The 19,507-nt window shown below is 44.4% G+C and overlaps 1 protein-coding gene across 1 annotated transcript in view; it reads right to left on the bottom strand.

Annotated features, from left to right (window-relative positions):
• nell2a (neural EGFL like 2a) overlaps positions 1-19,235 on the bottom strand; it is a 71,810-nt gene extending 52,575 nt beyond the window's left edge. Inside the window, exons 1-8 of the mRNA XM_068602524.1 lie at positions 18,793-19,235; positions 18,366-18,494; positions 9,633-9,783; positions 8,093-8,266; positions 6,646-6,742; positions 3,883-3,955; positions 2,677-2,759; positions 2,137-2,265 (exon numbers count right to left, since the gene is read on the bottom strand). Coding sequence (XP_068458625.1) covers positions 2,137-2,265; positions 2,677-2,759; positions 3,883-3,955; positions 6,646-6,742; positions 8,093-8,266; positions 9,633-9,783; positions 18,366-18,494; positions 18,793-18,844 — 888 coding nt within the window. The 5' untranslated portion in view covers positions 18,845-19,235. The remainder of the gene's footprint in view (positions 1-2,136; positions 2,266-2,676; positions 2,760-3,882; positions 3,956-6,645; positions 6,743-8,092; positions 8,267-9,632; positions 9,784-18,365; positions 18,495-18,792) is intronic.
• Between the last annotated feature and the right edge of the window lie 272 nt (positions 19,236-19,507).

Below are 19,507 nucleotides of genomic sequence, written 5' to 3'. Positions count from 1 at the left end.
TCATTGTATGTACACATAAATGCATGAATAAATGACATTTAAATCTTTTTTTTGTGTCATTTACTAACTTTATAAATTATCTTAATAATTTACAAAAGGGGAATCCATGGGGAAAACCCAATCATGAAACGCATATTAGCTTATTAATCAAGAATAACACATTTATAACTGTTTATGGATTGCATACTAATGAGTTACTAATGAGGGTTCATGTAAAAACAATGCTTATAATTATTTAATTAATAATTAACTAATAGGAGTGGGGGAAAAAAATCAATATAGCATAGTATCGCGATATTTTGCGTGGCGATATTGTATCGATACAGTGAAGCCGAGTATCGATCAATTGTAAACTTTTTGGTCCTGGATTAATAAAATCAATAATTTTTTTTGTTGACAAACTTTTCCTTTGGGGACAATTTGCAGATGAAAAAAAAAGGTAATAAATCGCAATACTGAACGTATCACAGTATCGCGATAATATCGTATCGGGACTTAAGTATCGTGACGACATCGTATCGGGGGACCCCTGGTGATTCCCACCCTATAAACAAATGCTAAATAGTTATTATAAAGTGCCACCCAGTAAGGTAATCTAAACGAGACACCGTTTCCAAACAAAAGTGCCAAACCTAACTGCAATTTTATTTTATAACCCCACCCCCTTAACCCTAACGCTTTTCTTAAACATTTAAATTTCAGTATAATAAACGCTGGTGTGACCAGGCCCCCTGACTACCCCCCACTCTGTTGCATTTTGTAAATATGCTGGAGGGGAAGTCAAGGACATGCTTACTCTCTACGGTTGACGCCCCGTGTTGTAAAGCTGCAGTCGCTTTCCGCAGCAACCTGTGAATCCAATATATTTCAATGCTATCTCCGTTTCCCCGGTTGTGCCTTTAATTAACATTGCTTCCACGGATGAAAGCTCTGTGACAGCAACATTTATGAACCTGATCCACATAATTGATAACATCTTAATGCATGGCCTTTGAATTTTAAAGGTCACAGCTAATTGCCACACATAAGGTAAGGAACATATCCTATCTAATTCCTTAATTGCGGCCCAGGAATGGCAACACAACGTTCCTGGAGAATGAAGCAAGTTCATTGGATGAGTGGGCAGAACAAATCCCTGATGATAATTATCATCTGTCAAGAGCAATTAGGTGCGGTGCACTGAGAGATATGTGATTTCCTATTTTTTTGCATGTTGGGTAGTGGTGCGCGAAGGCTTCTCATTGGCTGGTTGCAGGAGTTCAGTAGCAGTGAATGGGTTTCATGTTGCAAAGCTGAGTAGACTGACAGGGAGTGAAATCTGTTTGCTAATGTGGTACAAGGCCCAGATCTCCAATCGCTCCTAATTCTCTTTTTGGCAATTATTCACACTTTATGTAGCACAAAGTAGACCCTTGAGAGGGCTGAGCATTACTAAGCACTGTTGTTGATGTGTCTAATCCTGGGTACTGTGGAGGTTTTCAATACAGTATATTTTCTCGGGTAACTGGGGCAACCCGCCTCGACTGCTCAGAAATAATGAGAATACAAGCCGTCGACAATGGGGCCCCTGCACTCTGCACCTCGACACTGCCATAAACACACCCACACATACACACCCCCACCTTCATGCACTTGATGAACAGAGTAGAGAAACAAAAGCCAAGACCTACAATGTGAGCGAAGAACGTGAAACTGTATTGAAATACACGCGCAACCCAACACACAGTGTTGCAGATGATGAAAAATGCATGCTCTCCCTTTCTCTCAGGAACAGAAGACACACACACACACACACACACACACACACACAAAGTGCCACACACCGATAAACACACATATCTATATGTTTTATGATGCTCTCACATGCCTGTAAACATTTATGTAGGCATGCATCAGCCACACAATCACACACAGTATGACAGGCATATAATTCACTATGTTTGTACACAGACACACACATACACACAAACACACACACACATTAAATTAAAATTGAATGCCCTTCCCTTGCTCCTTATAACGCCAACATAGACAACATGGACCAAGTGCACACACACACACACACGCACACATACATACACATACACGCACACACAGACACACACACACTCACAGACACACACAGAGAGACCCCACCGTGCATGTGCAGTTCTTGCAGCCATCTGTCCAGCCCTCGTCCTCCCTGTAGACGACCCCCTTGACGCTGCAGGTTCTCTCACAATAGCAGCCATCCAGCCCATTCATCTTCTCCTCCGCCCTGGACAGCTGCTCACGCCATCCTCCCCGCCCCCAAAGAACAAAAGGCAAGAAGGAGAGAAGATGAGAGTCAGCCCCGTTGTGCGTCTATATTCACATGTACAAAGCGGAGCTTCAAAAGCAAACCAATGGCATCACACAAGTAAGTCATTAGGCACCATTAACCCCATTTGCACACACAGTTTCTGCATTGGAACAGAAAGGGCTTCAACAATAGCCAACGTCTAATGTTAAGTTGTCACCGACCGCCTGTTGCAATCAATGCTAATGTCGGAGGCACATTAACAAGTGGATATTTTATGCAATAGCACAATTTGTAATCGTAACAGTTAGATAAACATGACAATTACTGTTATTCTCTTAACACTACATTTGTGGAGTCAGTGTCAAATTAGGAGACATCACATCACATTACATTACCTTGCTGGATGTTTTAGCAAGGATATCCTGCAGCTCCATGATTTTCTGCACAAGTCCGTGGAAATCATTGCAGGTTGGGCATGCTGGGATACGACAGACGATACGGCACACAAGAATTTAGTACGCAGAAAACAATTACCTTCAAGCGTGGCAATTTATGATAATTGCAAAGAAAATGCAGTCACAAAAATGTACATAATTATTTCTTTAAATTGTGATATAACTAATGACTTTAATTCATTTGAAATGAAATATTCACTGCAGACTCACTGCAATGTCTCTCCTCCCTTTCTAATCTCCAGTAAACATGTTTAGAGGTGTCCTCTCGCCAAGAGGAACTCGTTTCATGTAAACTGCAGTAAGCGGCGTCCTCTGGCAACTTTTAGAAGTGTGGGGACATAAAATCTGTGTGAAAATCATTTCAAACTGTGAAATGTGTGTTTGTCTTCGCTGTGAGCCGGGGAAGCAGTTTATCTGCAACAAACTGCACAGCTGCATAGTTAGCATGAGCTGCAACGGCCATCATGGGGGAGACAGGCAAAGAAAACAGTGCCGGGTGTCAAAAATAACCACATTGATGCGATGGAACAATACATAGTGCGCTTTATACACTCAGTGAAACTGATTGTGCAATACTGTTGTCATAATGTTTTATTTAATATATGTTCTCATCCTATTAGCATTTAAAGCAATGTTTTTAATCTTAATCTTGATTCTACCCTACGTTTATTGTAATTCTGTGCGTAAGGAGGACCTAGCAAAATAAGCTTTTAATTGTATGGAACAACTTATCCGTGCGTATGACAATAAGAATATGTTGAATCTTGAATATTGATTAATTAATATGCTTTTTTTTAAAAATCATTCCGATGTCTTTAATGAGCAGGACGGGTTCCTGTGAAGCCGTGGACGTAAACGAAGCTGCATCAAGTTGCTCAAAACACACATGCCACACTTCCTCAGGAGAGGCCGTTGGAATTCTCCCTTTTCCTAATTGATTTATTATTTGCGAACCATTTTATTACGCTAACTTTTAACGAGCCGGGCTGTTTTAGAGCGGTTTCACTCCTGTGAGGATAGCCTTCTCAAGAATTTGAATAAAAAAGCAAATCAGTGCAATCAAGTGCCTTGCCAGAGGTAATTGAAATTAAATTAAACACTAAATGAAATGACTCTTTAATGTGTTCAGGAGGAAGCTGCACTCACTTCTGTTCAGATCTGGACACTGTGAGATGTAACCCTGTGGCATCACCAGGATCTGCACGTCCTGCATCACTCCCTGCAAACGCACACAACACGCCAAACATTTCAATCGAGGGGGACAACAACTTTGGAGAGAGGCAGGCAGGCATGCGGGCAATAAAAAGGAGATGAAGCATGTTAATGTGCCGTAAGTAGATGAGGACCTCGAGGGCCAGCGGTGTCTAAGTGTGCTTATGGTACATTTCCCGCATGAGACGAAGGAAATGCAAACACAAAGCCGGCAGCTCTGTTCATGAGCGCCTCGGATAACGGCTGCAATCCTAAAACACAACGCGGCGAAACAGCGTTAAATCCGAAAGTGAGTGAAATCATTTTTCCTGGGAAGTGGGAGACAGAGGAGTTAGCTGTGAGATAATGTGTCTCCTCGGTTGTCGCTAGGATGAATCATCTCATAACCGGACACACGAAGTTAAGCGACCCGGTGATGTAGGAGTTTCAGTCGGGGGATGGATTTTCTTTTCTTCTTTTTTTTTTCTTCTTATCTCCTCTGATGAGCATAAGCAAGAGATACGGATTACATTTGATTCATAACACTCAATTCATAGCCTTTCGTTCTGTGGCCGAAACACACACACACACACACACACACACACGCGCGCTTATACACATATGCGCACGGATACTCTGTCGTCATAGTAACCGAGGCCGGTTCGTTCCGTGAGTGGATTTATTTCCCGTACAGAAGTGGAGCTGTGCAACTTAGGAGAAATTGTTTTTTAAATTGTCTTGCCACTTCAATTTACCGGCCATGAATTTAAAATCCCGCAAAATGATTTTGCTGCTTTTTCACGGCGACGCGCTGAAATGGAAGCAGATTGAAGTTGTGTCTGTGAAACTTGTAATGAAACCATAAGACTATGCGACGTTATTACTGCCTTTAGGGAAGTGCGTAGTTTGAGTCCCAGTTAGAGCGTCCTTCATATCTTTTAGATTCAATAGGATCACTTAAAAGTGGATAAAGAGCTGTCAGTTATCAAAATAATAAACTACATCAAATTTTCCGTAAAAAAAAAGTTTCGCCGACTGAAAAAAAACCCACTTCCCATGATATCTAAAAAATATACAAGCTCATGGTGATTTACATGAAATGATCGGCGTCGTCGCTGCAGATCACATTTGATTGAATAAAATAGTTTCATGTTTTACAAAAAGAAAAGAGAAATATTTTTGGTTCTCTGACACAAGATGATTAGAATAAGGAGAATTTAATACAGGATGAGATGTCAAATATGTATAGATGTGTTTTACGTTTGTTATGAAGTGGATGACCACCTGAGTTGTAACGCACCACTGTAAAAACAACCAGTCGCTAGACTTTGCTTTTGCACCTTCTGGCGACTGAAAACCAGCGAGACACTTTGAACTCCGCAGAGTGACTCCTCTGTGTCGACGACACTCTGTTTACTGCAGGAACATGTGGGACCGCGATGGTTCTCCCATCTGTACCGGTAATGTCTGATTTGTGAAAAGCAACTAGTGGCAGAAGCTGAATCCCTTCTGCTTGCACTCAGATACATTCTCTACTAAATTTAAACAATCAAGAGCAGATATCACCGATGACGATGACATCAAATCTGATGAACGCGTCTCTTGCAGGTTTCCCGCTGCATTTCGGGGATCGCCTGAAATAGTTTCCAAGTTAGCACAATTTGCTCCATCTGCATATTAAACCCACTACAAATGACACGCCACTGATGAAACTCCACAACAGTGTCCCCAGATAAGTAAGATAAAATACATTTTGCTCTCTTACGATGTGCGTGAACTGTAAAGAAGATTATTTATTGTGCTCCGGATTGGAGGTGCAGATATGCTCAATCTAATTATAGTATTTACTATTACTGTTCAGGATGTGGTTTCCTTGTCTTTGGCTGACACCCACATACGGACATCGACTGTTGGTGTGCGTCTTTGTGTGTGTGTGTGTGTGTGTGTGTGTGTGTGTGTAGTGCTAATGAAGCAGTGTGTTTTAAAAGGCGACGTGCCTTCCTCGTAACTAATCAAGGCTTCAGAGAGCGGCGAGGAGAGAGATGCTTGCTACGTGACAAGATTAGTGAGTGACCTCCAAGGCTTCTTTCATCTACCAATTAACACAGTGAAAACTGAACAGCCAGGACACAATGTGAAAAGCATGGCCACACACACACACACCCACACCTATAAACATCATCGCACCATCAAACACAAAGCCAGTCACTAGCAAGCTGATTAAAATAGTAATAGCTGCAGGTATACTGACATTTTGCCCCAACATGTCTCCCCAGCTGGGACATTTTAGAGAGCAGTCCAGTCTGGGAGAGGCGATATGTGTCTTCCCGCCTGATAAACAACACTATAGACTAAGCGTAATGAGCATAGTCCAGAGGCTATTTAATGATTTCTCCCAAATCAGTGTTGTGGGGGTGGCTGAGATAATTGCACTGGGCTTAGCTGCAGACTAAGGAAGAGGGAACAAACAGTGACAAAAAAAGAAAGAAAGTCAATTCCTAAGGTGGGCTGAACAACCCTTAAAATGAAAATGGTAGGCCTTGAGGAACGCTGGCAGTTAAATCCAACGGCCACACTAAATAACACCAAAGAGTGAGAAGAGACAGTAAAAAAAACATGTTTGAGTTTGGGGAGGGGCGTGGCCGCCCTGAATCATTTATCACAGATCGACACAGGAATCAACATTCCTGAGAGGGGAGTTTGTGCACCAGCGCGAACCTTGAAGAAGCCATGGGCCGTGTTCCTCTGTCCGAGCCAGAAGGAAGCGTCCTCCGGTATGTCCATGTACGGCGCTTCCACCACCCGCTCGTAGATCCTGCGAAACAAATGCACAACGTCTTATCAAACATTTTCCCATTTTTCTTTCTCACCTATTTTCATCAATTTAGAGAAACAGAAACCCCCCTGCACTGCAGGTCCTGCCCTGTTAAATCCCGCTTTTAACTCTTTCCCCCGAAGACGGCATACATCGCCGCATGCCTTCCTTGATACGCACGGGGCTGCCGTCTGCTCCTTATTTTGTGCCAGAAAAGGATCTTCACTGGTAAACAGTGACACTCCTTTCATGCGGCAGATGCACGTATAATGCGGGTCGACTCAAGGTGCGTTTGACCAGCATTCAAACCATTCACATGAGACATCTGAGAGCGTGGCTGAGGGCGCGGTACTTATTTACACCTAATAAATACCAAATAAGATTCAGTTTCATGTATGTTTCATCTCTCTTCTATTCTCTCCGTCTCGCTCTCTCTCTCTCTCGGTCTCCTTTCAGGGAGTTGCTATGTTTATAGTTCAATACCATGAATTCATTTTTCCATCCCTGGCAGAAAGGGCAGTTCACCAAAGCAGGGCGGCAACCAACCCGCTTCAAACACTTGATCAAGAGGAAGGTGGTGGAGGAGGGTTGCCTGATGTGAGTTGACCCCTTTATTCTAGATTACTGATGCAGCTTTTGACCCGCGGAGGTTCAAAGGGGGTGGAGGAGACAAGGACGTAATTCCTCAATGGCTTCCCACCAACAAACACTGACAATTGTGATCAACGACGCAACTGGCCAACTCATTCTTCTACTTCATGATAGTTTAAAAATTGCCAGAATAATCTAACCTTTGCATACTTTGTGTACTATATGAATGTATGAGTGAGCTGTTTGAGTCTAACGTCTAAAGAATTCCACAAGCATCTGCAAACTTTTCCTGTCCTGATAACAATTCTAATCCTCGAAAAGTGAATTTTACAATAATATTGACAAAAAACTTAATTTAATGGGAATCGATCGGGTCATGGCCGATACCCGATCTGCCTAATAAGGTCGGTAAGTATGTTTAAGTTTCCATTTGTATATTTAATATTCTTCTACTGTTAATTTGAATTTAATTGTATTACTGTTCTACTGTTTATTTATATTACTTGATTTTTTTTATCTGTATTTACTTGTGAGCAATGCTGCTGTAATCCTGTAATTTCCTCACCTTTATTATCATCCTAAATTTAAAGTTTGTTAAGAAAACACAGGAGAAAATAATACCTGTATTTCAGTTTAAATTTGTTATACAACCAGATGGCTTCCCATCAGAATTCTCCCAAACTAAAACCTTTCAATTTAATATGTAATTGTCGCTTCTCAATTTTAAATATATATATACATTCATCCCCGGCATCTTACCTGTTGCAGTCGATGTGGAGTATAACATGAGACGCGCTGACGGCCACAGAGACCTTGTGCCACTGGTCATCGGCCAGGCTGTAGGGGAACACCTCCGTGTGGGGCTGTTGGCCTTTGGTCCGGTAGTGCAGGCGCACCTCACTGCGCTGGCCACTGCTCTCCAGCTCCAGGAACCTGCAGCATCAAAACAACCTGCTTCTAGCAACAGCCGCAAGCTCACAGATTCTCTTCGAAATCTGCAGTCCCTGCACTGCACAGTCATGTTGCATTGAAGTCCCACTACTGGAACCGAAACCTTCTTTCTGTTCACACACACACACACACGCACACACCTGCATGCATCACCAGAGGGTTTAAACTGGGGGCTCCTCTCAGCACAGTGCTGACACGTCACTCGCTTTACAAGCAGAGCACTCACGTCGCCTCTGATATGCGGCACCATTTAGAATTTAATCACACCACTAGTCAAGCATTATGGTACTATATGGCTGTGAAGTGCAACGTCAGCAACACACAACAATAGGCCGATCTCTTTACGTTGGTGTTTTAGTATTCCAGCAGAATCCGCTTCTCCCCACCGCCGAGATTCACCCGGGTTGGTGACACTAATGGAAAGAGCCACAGATACACACTCGTCACCTTTGTTTTTAAAGACGGAGTTATTTAAACTCGAGTCCTTTGCTGGCAACATTATTCAAAAGAGAAATAGACCCACATGCTAGTGTAGCAATGGGCTGATTTATCTGCATGCCAAATCGAATCGATTTACTCTCCCCCGAGCCACGCGCGCACATTCATCCCGGCTCCGTGGACGCAACGGCGATCATGTCTGACTCTGAATTAGTCCTTCCCATGTTTCCGAATGAAATCATGCAGCGCTGCTTTGTTTCATATGAATGGTCGGGAGAGCTTATCAGCAGCGGGGAAAGTCATTAACATCCCTGCGAGCTCTCTTCTCAGGACCGACTTTAATGTACAAACTGTTCAATCAAGGCATTATGTGGATTCAGATTGCCGTTCTGATCATCCAACGGCTCAGCCACCACTAACTAATGGAAAACATTAGCATGCTAACTGCAGATAGTGTCTCATCAGTTTTTGATCCGCAATTCCAGACTCAATGTTTGGATCGTTGATGGACTGTGAATAATAAGTTGGCACACTGGGTGATTTGCTGTGTTTACTCGACTGGTGTGTAAAACATCTAAATACTGATCAAATACAAATATTCAGGTTTCAATCAACATATTACAGACTGCTGATAAGACAAAACAGAGGGTGGTACTAAATATAGAAAACAACTTCAATTATGGTTTATCAGCAGGGCTTTTATAAGCAGCTTTACGGTGCTCTTTGTCACATTTCGGGCTCTAATTCTGTCTCACACTGCGAAGGTATTCACCTCAAAATGACTTCCCGGTATGCACGTTTTCACAATGTATCGCACCATTGTGTGCACTAATTTGTCAATTTGATTGCTGTACATTTCTGCAAGTAACAGATGTGGTTATAGTTTCAATGTGTTTTGAGCTGATCATACCTGTGCTCAGAGTGATGAATGGAGAGGATGACCCCAGAGTTGAGGTGATCTTGTTTGAGGGTCGCCAGCACAGTAAACTCATTCTTGCCTCTCAGCTTCTGGACCATTTGCGCTGAGACCTCAGCAGGAGCCATCACTTCCCTGGCAGACCCTAGGATGAAGACAGAAATATCAGATATTATGTAAATGACTGCATTTATATGGCGCTTTTATCCAAAATCGCTTTACAATTTGCCTCTCTTTCAGCCATTCAAACACAGACACGCATAGACAGATGGGAGTAAGTCACCATTCAATGTGCTGCCCTCACCGGCATGGAGCAATTTAAGGTTGCCCATGTGGAATGGTATAGGCCCTTTCATCGCTATTTTCTGTACTACCATCTCTATTATTCACACCATTGAGAGCACGTTCCTAATTGAGATGGGACTGATGTTTTAGGGACACAAGGAAACAGGAACATTTGCTGAACAGGACGAGAGACCGTTTGGCCAAAAGCTGTAAATATTTGATGTATTCACATCAACTCTTGACGAATTTTGAATTCATAAATGACAAATCAAGACTGAACCCACTAAACCGCTTGCTAAAAATCCCATTACTCTTTTTTTTTACACGTTAGTTGACCATTTTGATCTCAAACCTGTTCCGATAAAAGGTTAATGTGACCTCGCTTCTTAAAATAATGATGTGGAGGTTTGTCTAATTGAGGCGTTGGGAAACTAGCGAGCCACTTTGAAGCTTTCAAGGCCAGGTCATTCAACTCGAACAAAAGTTGAAGTCATCCACTTGATACAATTCCTCAGAAAACGTTTTGCTACCAAATATTGTACCCCACATGTTAGCTTGTATCAGCTGAACCCCCCAAATCGTATCAGTGGATCAGAACCGTTTCTCGTTGGCTCGGTGTAGGACTACAGACATGAAGCGAAGGATTTAGGGAGAGGCAAGAAAGGCGGATGGCGCTAGTGCGCGGGCATTGTCTGTGTAGTTAGCTCGTAAGCTCCTGTTTGCACCCCCTTCCTCCTCTCCAACTCTACACAGACGTCTATGCTACTTTAATGGAGGCATCAATAAATGATGACATTTCTCAGAAGCAATCACATCAAAGAGTTCACTTCCAGCTACGGGATGCATGCAAGATGCCCTGGCACACTTAAGCGCTCCAGGAAGCTAGCGTGGCAGCTTTTCCTCGGTGTATTAAGATTACTTCCAGCTGGTGAGTAAGTAACCAATTAACACAATGCAATGTGAAAACAGCGAGCAATGTCACGATGAGGACTGGCACTCGCAGTGTGCTCATCGGTTACATAGGATACGATGTTTTCATACTTTCGCTCTGAATCTGTCGTGCTAGCATTAGCCTTTACCCGATTGGAGGCTTTTAAGCCCATCGGGGACATATTTTGAGTAATTTCTCTCTAAACTGAAATGCTCACTGGATTAGAAGGCAATAGATGCATTGCCAGTGGGGTATGATTCCAGTGTCATTGGCTGAGTTGGGACAGATGGTCCGATGACTGCAACAGGAGTTCTGCCTCGCAATAATCTGCTGCCATTAACATTTCATAACCAAATCCATGTGACCACTGTTGACAATAATCTCAGAAATTATAGGAACGTATTCTTGTTTTGATCTACAGTTTGGCATCTTTTTTTTCAAATTTAATTACATTTCTTTGTTGAAAAATGCTCTACGCTGTGAGTCATTCTTCCAGATTTTAAAGCGAAGATTGAGCTCAAGTCAAACAGGATTTACAACGTCCATGTCTATATGAGCGGGTCAGTCTATTACCACGCCATGTGTTGAACAGAAAGTACACTGATATGTCAATCCTGAGCGAGATTAGCACAGTGGGAGCAGGTGTCAGGGCGGGGTCCATTCTGAGAGGAGGTTGATAAAGCCGTGGGGGTGGGAGGGGGATGGTGAGGACCACTGGGCTGCTCCCAGCTTGGCGGCCATGAGCCTTTTGATCTATGAGTGGATGACTCTTATCACCAGTTGTAGTACTTGGAAGGGAATGAGGTTGCTTCAGATGGGACTTTGGGGAATTGGAGGGAGGGGACATCTTCTCATTCAGATGGAGCGATGAGGTCGCTCTGTGTAGGATTGCCTGTATGAGAAGCACAATGATCTCAACACTGTTGACAGGCCCCTCAAATGAGGATCAAGACAGCAATAGCAGCAACATCTCTGCAATCCTCAAAACATTTATGAAAGAGCAGTAGATGGGTTTGTCGTGTGAGGAGAAGGCCAGGATTCCCTTCTGCCAAATCAATGTGGTCCTGCTGTGGGGGCCTTTGGTCGATTATCTATTGGCAGGCGTCTGGATGGGGCAGCCACCTGCTCCTAACTACCACTCTGATGTGAGCTACTGACACAAAATAGCTTGAAAATGATGATCTAGCACATAAAATTCCAATCAGCACCTTTTTCCCAGCACAATAACACAGCTCTTGTCATCTATCCTAGTTGTTTACAGGCTACGCGGACCGGCTGATGGGGAGAAAACAGTTTTTGAGACATATAGAGTTTTATCAGCTGACTGGAGATCTCTAAAAGCCTCGGGCTCAGTAGCATCCCAAGCAAGCGTAGCTTTCAGCTATAGCCTAATCTTATCTCCTGGGTGCATTGTGCTTTAATGGTTACACTCAGGCCACGATTTCCATCCCTCGGCTTCATTCCTAATCTTAAACTGTCTAATGTGGTCTTATTTTGTTTGACCCCTCGTACCCACACAGCTGTAATCCCCTCACACTCCCGTCGCTGCGTTCTCATGGACGTACATTGGCAGCGCTGCACCAATCCATTGCTCACACATTCAGCATTTAGAACAGGTGCCCTGCAGCACAGCTTGAGAGTCCAGATACACCCAGCTTTACCACAATCCTTTTTTCTCGCACACTGCTTTCACCTCCAGCTGTATTTACAGAAAGTTTTTGTACTGGAACACTGTAGAGCCTCCCCGCCCTTTCTGAAGGACAGGCCGAAATGTATTTTTCATGTTAATTGCATGTTTGAGTTCTCATCTAATTGGTACTAACAACAGTAACACTGAAATTAGACGGTCATAGACACTTTTTTATGTGAATAATGAGGACTTTCATTCTTTAGTCTCTAGTGAATTGCCGGGACAAAATAACACCTCCTACCTCTTTCCAACAACTCTTCAACAACATTTTGCAAATAAGCCATCTCTCGACCAGTTAAGAGTGAGCCATGAGAAGCACGACACACACATGGAGCCAACAAAACACAGTAATCCAATCAGCAGAGGAAGGAACACATTGGGTAAACCGTCTCTTTTCTTATTACCTAATGTTTTCGATTTGAAAAATGACAGAGCATATTTCAAACAACACATTTTATCTGCCGGGCTGAGTGCAGAGAAGGATATGCGTGGGAGGTTTTAGGCAAGAGGATATCTCTCCAGAGGGATTAGAGTAATGATAAACTCTCCACCGGCAGCAAACTCCAAACCCTTCATTACTGTCAACACAGCGCACATACACAAACAGGTGTAGTAGGCAACACGGACAGACACACACACACAGACCTTTTTTGACTATTGCTTTCAACATTGAGCCAATAAAAATGAAGAAGACGGGCACAAAGATATGCAGAAACATGGGCGAGCACAAAGATGGATGCAGACGCACAAGCGACTGTGCCCGAAAGCTAGTTCTTTAGAGCTCCTGAATATTCCAGCCCGCTCAGTCAATCTGCATTCGGCTGGCCATCTCCCCCCACACCGCGTCTCCACTCTCCTGGAACAAATACAAAACCGAGCCAAGGGCACCTCCAGGACTGCTTTGGCCAGCAATTTCTCCCCAATTCTCAGATCACCTCCCCAGTGACCGCCTGTCTGACATTCACACGTACACAGAGCTAATGACAGCCTTACAGCCACCCAACTGTATAACTGCCCTGGAGGGAAAGAAATATCTCCGTGGTCCCCGGCGCTCCTGTGTGGAACACAGGATCAGGCTCGCTTCAGAAAGCAGCAAGCACAGCAGACTTTGACCACAGGGAGTTGGGGATAATGTCAGTCAACAGTTTGGAAAGGTTGGGTAACTTTTTGGACAATGCAACAGAATGTGCTGCAGAAAAGAATACAGCATATACGGTTGGAAAAAAATACCACCTGCCTTATTAACTCCACGAACATGTCTGATGTCTGTCAAAGCTCCACCGTAAGAATACAGCAGATTGCCGCACTGTGTTGCCAAGAAAAATCCATTTGATGATAGGAAATTCTTGAAACAAAGAGCCTCGGCACTCTTTAGAGCCTCCTGTTTAGGTTTATCCTAAAACAGCACTTTCATGCCTGTAAGAGCATGGACCATACGAGCCCCGACGCAATGAAAGTCATTTTAATGGAGAAGATGAGAGGGAAAAGTGACATTTTTTATTCTTTCCTTCTGCACAAAAATACTAAGCTTCAGCCTACACTAATGTGAGACTACTTCAGTCAGACCCAATAAGTTGGGTATTTTTCAAAAGTGAAAGTGTTTTTTTTTTGTTGAAAAACCAAATTATAACTTTGTATTACTATCCCTCAGCTGCAGCTCGGCAAGAAGGCTGAGGAGGCACATAGAGGGGATTTTATACTAAAAAGTCTGTAACTTTGGAAAACCCAACTGATTTGACAAATGCAGACTGCAGGAATGTTCGCTTCAACTTTGGAAAGATTTTTTTTACACAGAGCAAGGACTGTGGATTTCGTACATTGATATTAAAGGGATCTCTTTGCTGTATGGCCCGGAGCAACCAAACGGTTCATTGATGTAACGTGCATGTCAGTTTTGTTTTCAGATAAACTTTTAAATAAATGGAAACCTGTTCTTCAAGCTCTTTACCATCAGCGTGAAAACAGCTTAATATCCTTTCACAAGGTTATTGGGGCGTTTCTGTTTTATTCCTGCTTATTCCTTAACTCGGCTGAATTGAAGAAACAATAGCTTCAAGCGGCTCGAACCTGAAATATTTAAGAGTGCCTGTGCTTAAATCTAAGCAAAAAATCGGTTAAATCTCCAACAATACAAGTGAAAGTACATTTTCTCGAGTTAAAGTTATATATTATGGGCGGCGTTTAGTGCTGTTTGTGGATCAAGTCACAATATCTTCGGTTTCACTCTTTTTTTTAATTTCGCTCTTGCGAGTCCCCCAATTTTATGGAGGCATGATACCAAAATCACTCAAGTGTTCAGAATCATTGTAATTGGTTAAAGGCCTAGATTGTTGTGCTAAAAACAATCAGGCTGTTTGTGCCCATTTTACCCCATTAGCAGAGCTTTCATTTCGCTCCATGTCATTATTTACATGACACTGGCACAATTTCTCTGCATTACGTCGCGTTGCAAAGTGGATCGTGCAACAAACCGCAATGAGAGAAATGACAAACAATAATTAACACGGGAGATCTACTGTGTGATTCATTCACACAACGTTTAGCATGAATGTTACACTGACCTCTTTTGCCATTTGTTAATTACCGTATTGATTCCTGGAAGGTAAATTCTCCTTTTGCTTTCTTGTCCTTCCCTTTGAATCTGGAGTTTGCTACAACACAGCTCCCTCAGAATCTGCTCAACACAATGCAGGACAAAGTAGCAGAGCTGCTTTCTGATAGAGTGGCTTGAATCTGGCGCTCGATAGAATGATGCTGCCCTCCCAGCCATTAGATTACATCCCTCTATACGGCCCAATACTCCAGTGTACTGTATATAGATAACTAGCAAGTGCGGCTCCTACAGTGGGAACACACTGTTACCATTCCTATGCAAACACTTTTTTTTTTTTTTATCTGTGACACTCACATGAATGCAGGATAACAAACTCGCATTCACACTCAGTCCCCTTCGTCTTCCTCCCTCCTTCACACACATGGTGTTGCTGTATTATAAATGAGTCTCTTCCATCCTGTTACACTTCAGAGTCGCTGCATTCAGGGACATAATCACCACAACATACACAGAAACACCTCACTGGCAGTGTTCAAACAATCTTGAGCAGGAGCATGCCTCAGACGGGGTTGACACACACACACACACACACACACACACAAACACAGATACAATTACAGGGGAGTCCTACTCCGCAAGCTGAAAGGCTGCTTCCAGCAATCGTGCTGTTTGCACTTCGAATGAGTTTGGTCCGTACGCTTGAAGCCAGAGAGGCAGACCGCGTTGGTGTATGTGTGTTGGGGGAAGGGAGGGCTCCTGGGTGTGGCCCCCCGTGCTGCTTTTTTTTTTTTTTTACAGAGACAGATAGATATCTGGATGTCGAGATATTAAAAAACGGTGGGGGAAGTGCTAATGACGTGGTGATTTAGTGGCGCGGCTGAGCATCACCTAGCATCACGCGGGACGCAAGAGCAACATAGCCCAGGGGCTTTTTCTCCATCTCCATCACCATGCCCGTCCCTGAGGTCCACCTCTAATGCCATGCAATGTAGCGCTGACAGCTACCTACAAAAGCATCAGCAGGGGTGCGCTAAACAGCAAACCCCCCCCCCCTCCCCCCCCACACACACACCCACCCACTACTCACTGCTCTTCTCTTTCTCAGACACAAAAAAAACCCCACACACACACTGTGGCAGACAGTGCAACAAAAATGTAACGAACAGCAATGTGAACAGCGCATTTCCTTATCCCCACGCGTGCACATGTACACGTTTCTTTACTGTGAACTACACTCTCCCCCTGCTTCTTCTTCTCTTTCAGCTCTCAGCAGCTGCCCCTCCTCCTGCCTCCACCCAGCACCCAGAGATAACAGCCTTCCCCTTCGGGCGGGCGGGCAGGCAGGCAGGCAGGCAGGCAGGCAGAGAGTGGAGGGGACGGCCATGGATGTGTTCTGCCTGCTATCTAATGAGCGTCGGAATGTCACCGAGGGCCTATCTGCTGGTCCCAGCCAGCCAAGCATCCATACATGTGGAATCAGCACAGTCTATCAAACAGCTGGCGGAGACAGCTCTGCTCTGCGTTTCTCTTCCCTCCTTTCATTCTCGTTGTTTCTCAGCCCTCTCTATCTCTCTCTCTCTCTTTCTCTATCTCCCTCAGTCTTTTTTTTTTTTTTGCATATTTACAGTATCTGCCTCTCCTTGTCTATTTCTGATCACAAACAAGCAGCAGGGCCCGGGTCTGCTTTGCCGGTGCGCCTCCCCCTCACCCACCGTCGTTGACTTAACATAGACATCCCAAATGAAGGATGGAGGCGAGCTCTGCCATAAATAACGCGTCGCTTTTCTCCGCCCCGGTGACTAGAAAAGGTAATGCAGGGGAATAAGAGAGCGTAATGACGGCGAGGTGCCAGCCGTGATTTTTTTGTTGTTGTATTTTTTTTTCCGTGACAAAAGCCGCGGGAGCTTCTTTCTATAACTGTCTTTGTTTGTCTCATTCTCTCCCTCTCTTCCTCCAAGTCTTCCTTGTAGTCTCTCTCTCTCTCTCTCTCTCTCCCTCCCTCTCGCTACCTGCTTGTGCCGAGCACTTCTGAGTGTTGTCTGCACAGAGGACTTCAAATGGGCTGCCTTCACAGAGGTGCTGGAGTTGCTGCTCCATGCAGAAGTGCTGCCGTCTCAGCGGCTGTGCGGGGAGATTACAAGATATCAGGAACGAGGAGGGGAGAAGAGAAATGTCGACAAACGACTGTGGCGTTTCTCCCGTCTGTCCCAAAACAACATTGTTACTGTGGGACATGACGATTTGAATGTTGCCTCGTCTTTGGTTTTGCCACTGATCTTGGCAGCCAAAAGCAATTCCCCTCTGTTGATACTTTTTGGCTGGGTCGTGATGGACATCTCCCTCCCGGCGATGGGGCTGTTAGCGGTCTCATTTCGATTGTAATGAGTCTGACACGGAAAATGATGGAGACGTAACACTGGCGAAAACAGTGCGGATAAAAGTCAAGTACGACCGCGGCTTTGACACCTCCATTTTCCACAGTGCCATTTGCTAAATGCCGTAGATAACATCATTAACTGGGCCTACGCACACACTGCCGCCCAACTGACAACACGGACATCTGTGTCACTCATCCAGCCATTCATATTTTGGGTACAGAGTGTCAGTGTTCAGACTGCTTTAACACTCCAGAAGATCACCAATGGGTACATTCTAGCGAGGGGCCCATTCACTGGCAACATACATCTCCGTGAACACAGGGTTTTGTCCCTGACTAATCTGATTATGCAAAATCTGTCTATGATTCTTTTGCGTGATTCACCCATCTCTCCCCCTCTGCTCGCCCCGCTCACCCCACTTTTTTCATGAAGACCTGACATTGCCTATTGTTCAGGCAGGTGGCAGTCTGAGGGCCCCCCCGCCCCGTGCTATAAGTCCCATTAAGAAGACCGCAAATCCATCGCATGCTGCTGCTTGACAATCTCCTGCACAGTTGTGCTACGGACAGTGAGAATCCAATACAGAGCATGAAGTGCGACAGTATTATCAGATAATCTGAGATTTTCCTATCAGGCGCCCCACTGGAGGAGCTGAGGGTTGAATGTGCTGCATCCTGTTTGACTTACACGTTGTGTCAACAAAATGGGAAAAGGACAGCGGTGTTTGTGACAGTCCCTTTTCATTAAAAAGCACTTTAGACAGCTCTGCTTTCACATGCAGATGTCCTCGTCTGGACACATGTCATCTTCCATCTCCGAGGAGAAAAAATACAGGGAGTGTGTGTGTGTGTGTGTGTGTGTGTGTGTGTGTGTTTGTGTGTTACTGTACCTTGGAAGTGGAAAGCTCTCGACTCGCTGTGGAAGCCCTGGACCTGAGTAACTCCATCAAAGCCTTCTCCAAGCGTGAGTTCATCAAACACGTTGATGCGCAGGGCAGGGTCGACCCCGTAGCCTACAACTATTTAGCAAAACACAAAAACAAGAGTGTCATTTTTGTAAGCAAGCAAGGACACCTGTGTTGCTATAAAGACAAATCAACCTGCTGGTGTCAGGAGACGAGGTGGTGGTGGTGGTGGTGGTGGTGGTGGGGTTACTGTACTGTGTGCAAGCTGCTAGATCAAGTAGGTCTGATTATGTATGTGAAGCACAGCTGGCAAATTGTCTTTACAAAATACAGCATTTCATTACATCTGTGTCTCATCTTATCGTCTCCATCAGTGTTACTGAAATCAGTGACAGCCCAGGCTGTGTCCTACCTGAGGAGGCGCAAAATATGCCGAGAACCAGAAATAGCTGTGATAATCCCATGGTGAATGTGTATATAAAAAAAGGAAAGAAAATTAGTCCATGTTTTGTCCACTTCCGAGAGACAAGTGTTGTTCAATCAACATGCGAATGATGTGTCACCCTCGCGCAGAAGGCTATTACCAATCCCCAATGCTGAGCGGAGGCATCATCACAACTTTAGATGCCCAAATGAGGCAACAACAACTACAAAAAAAAAAAAGAAAAAAAGAAAAAGAAGAAGCAGCAAATCCGGATAGAAGAAAAGCGAGGTGGCCGGCGTACAAATTATTCCACGCAACGCGAGGTTTGCGCCATCGGCACCGTCAGCGGGCACAGGTGGCTAACAGAGGATGCACAAAGCGAGCTGCCGCTGCCTCACCAGCTGAACAGACGCTCCTACAGCAGCGTGGATGGGAGCTGCCGCCGCTGAGGGAGGAGTGGAGAGGGAGAGAGAGAGAGAGAGAGAGAGAGAGATGGAGAGAGAGATGGAGAGAGGGAGGGAGGGAAACCTGTCGAGGAGTGAAGAGAGAAAGAAGGAAGGACAATGAAGCCCCCTTGTGGCCTGAGATGAGGGGGGAAAAAAAGCCTTGACGAATCCAAAATCAGGCCACTCGTATTGATTGCAACCACGCCTGGCTGTTGCCAAACGTCTCTCCAGGGCCCCTCAAGACCCTGATGGGAAGA

Source organism: Clinocottus analis, unplaced genomic scaffold (assembly GCF_023055335.1).
Source record: "Clinocottus analis isolate CAN_PGR_092001 unplaced genomic scaffold, fCliAna1.0.p SCAF_6, whole genome shotgun sequence".
Classification (NCBI taxonomy): Eukaryota; Metazoa; Chordata; class Actinopteri; order Perciformes; family Cottidae; genus Clinocottus; species Clinocottus analis.
This window is presented reverse-complemented; position numbering and strand designations above follow the sequence as displayed.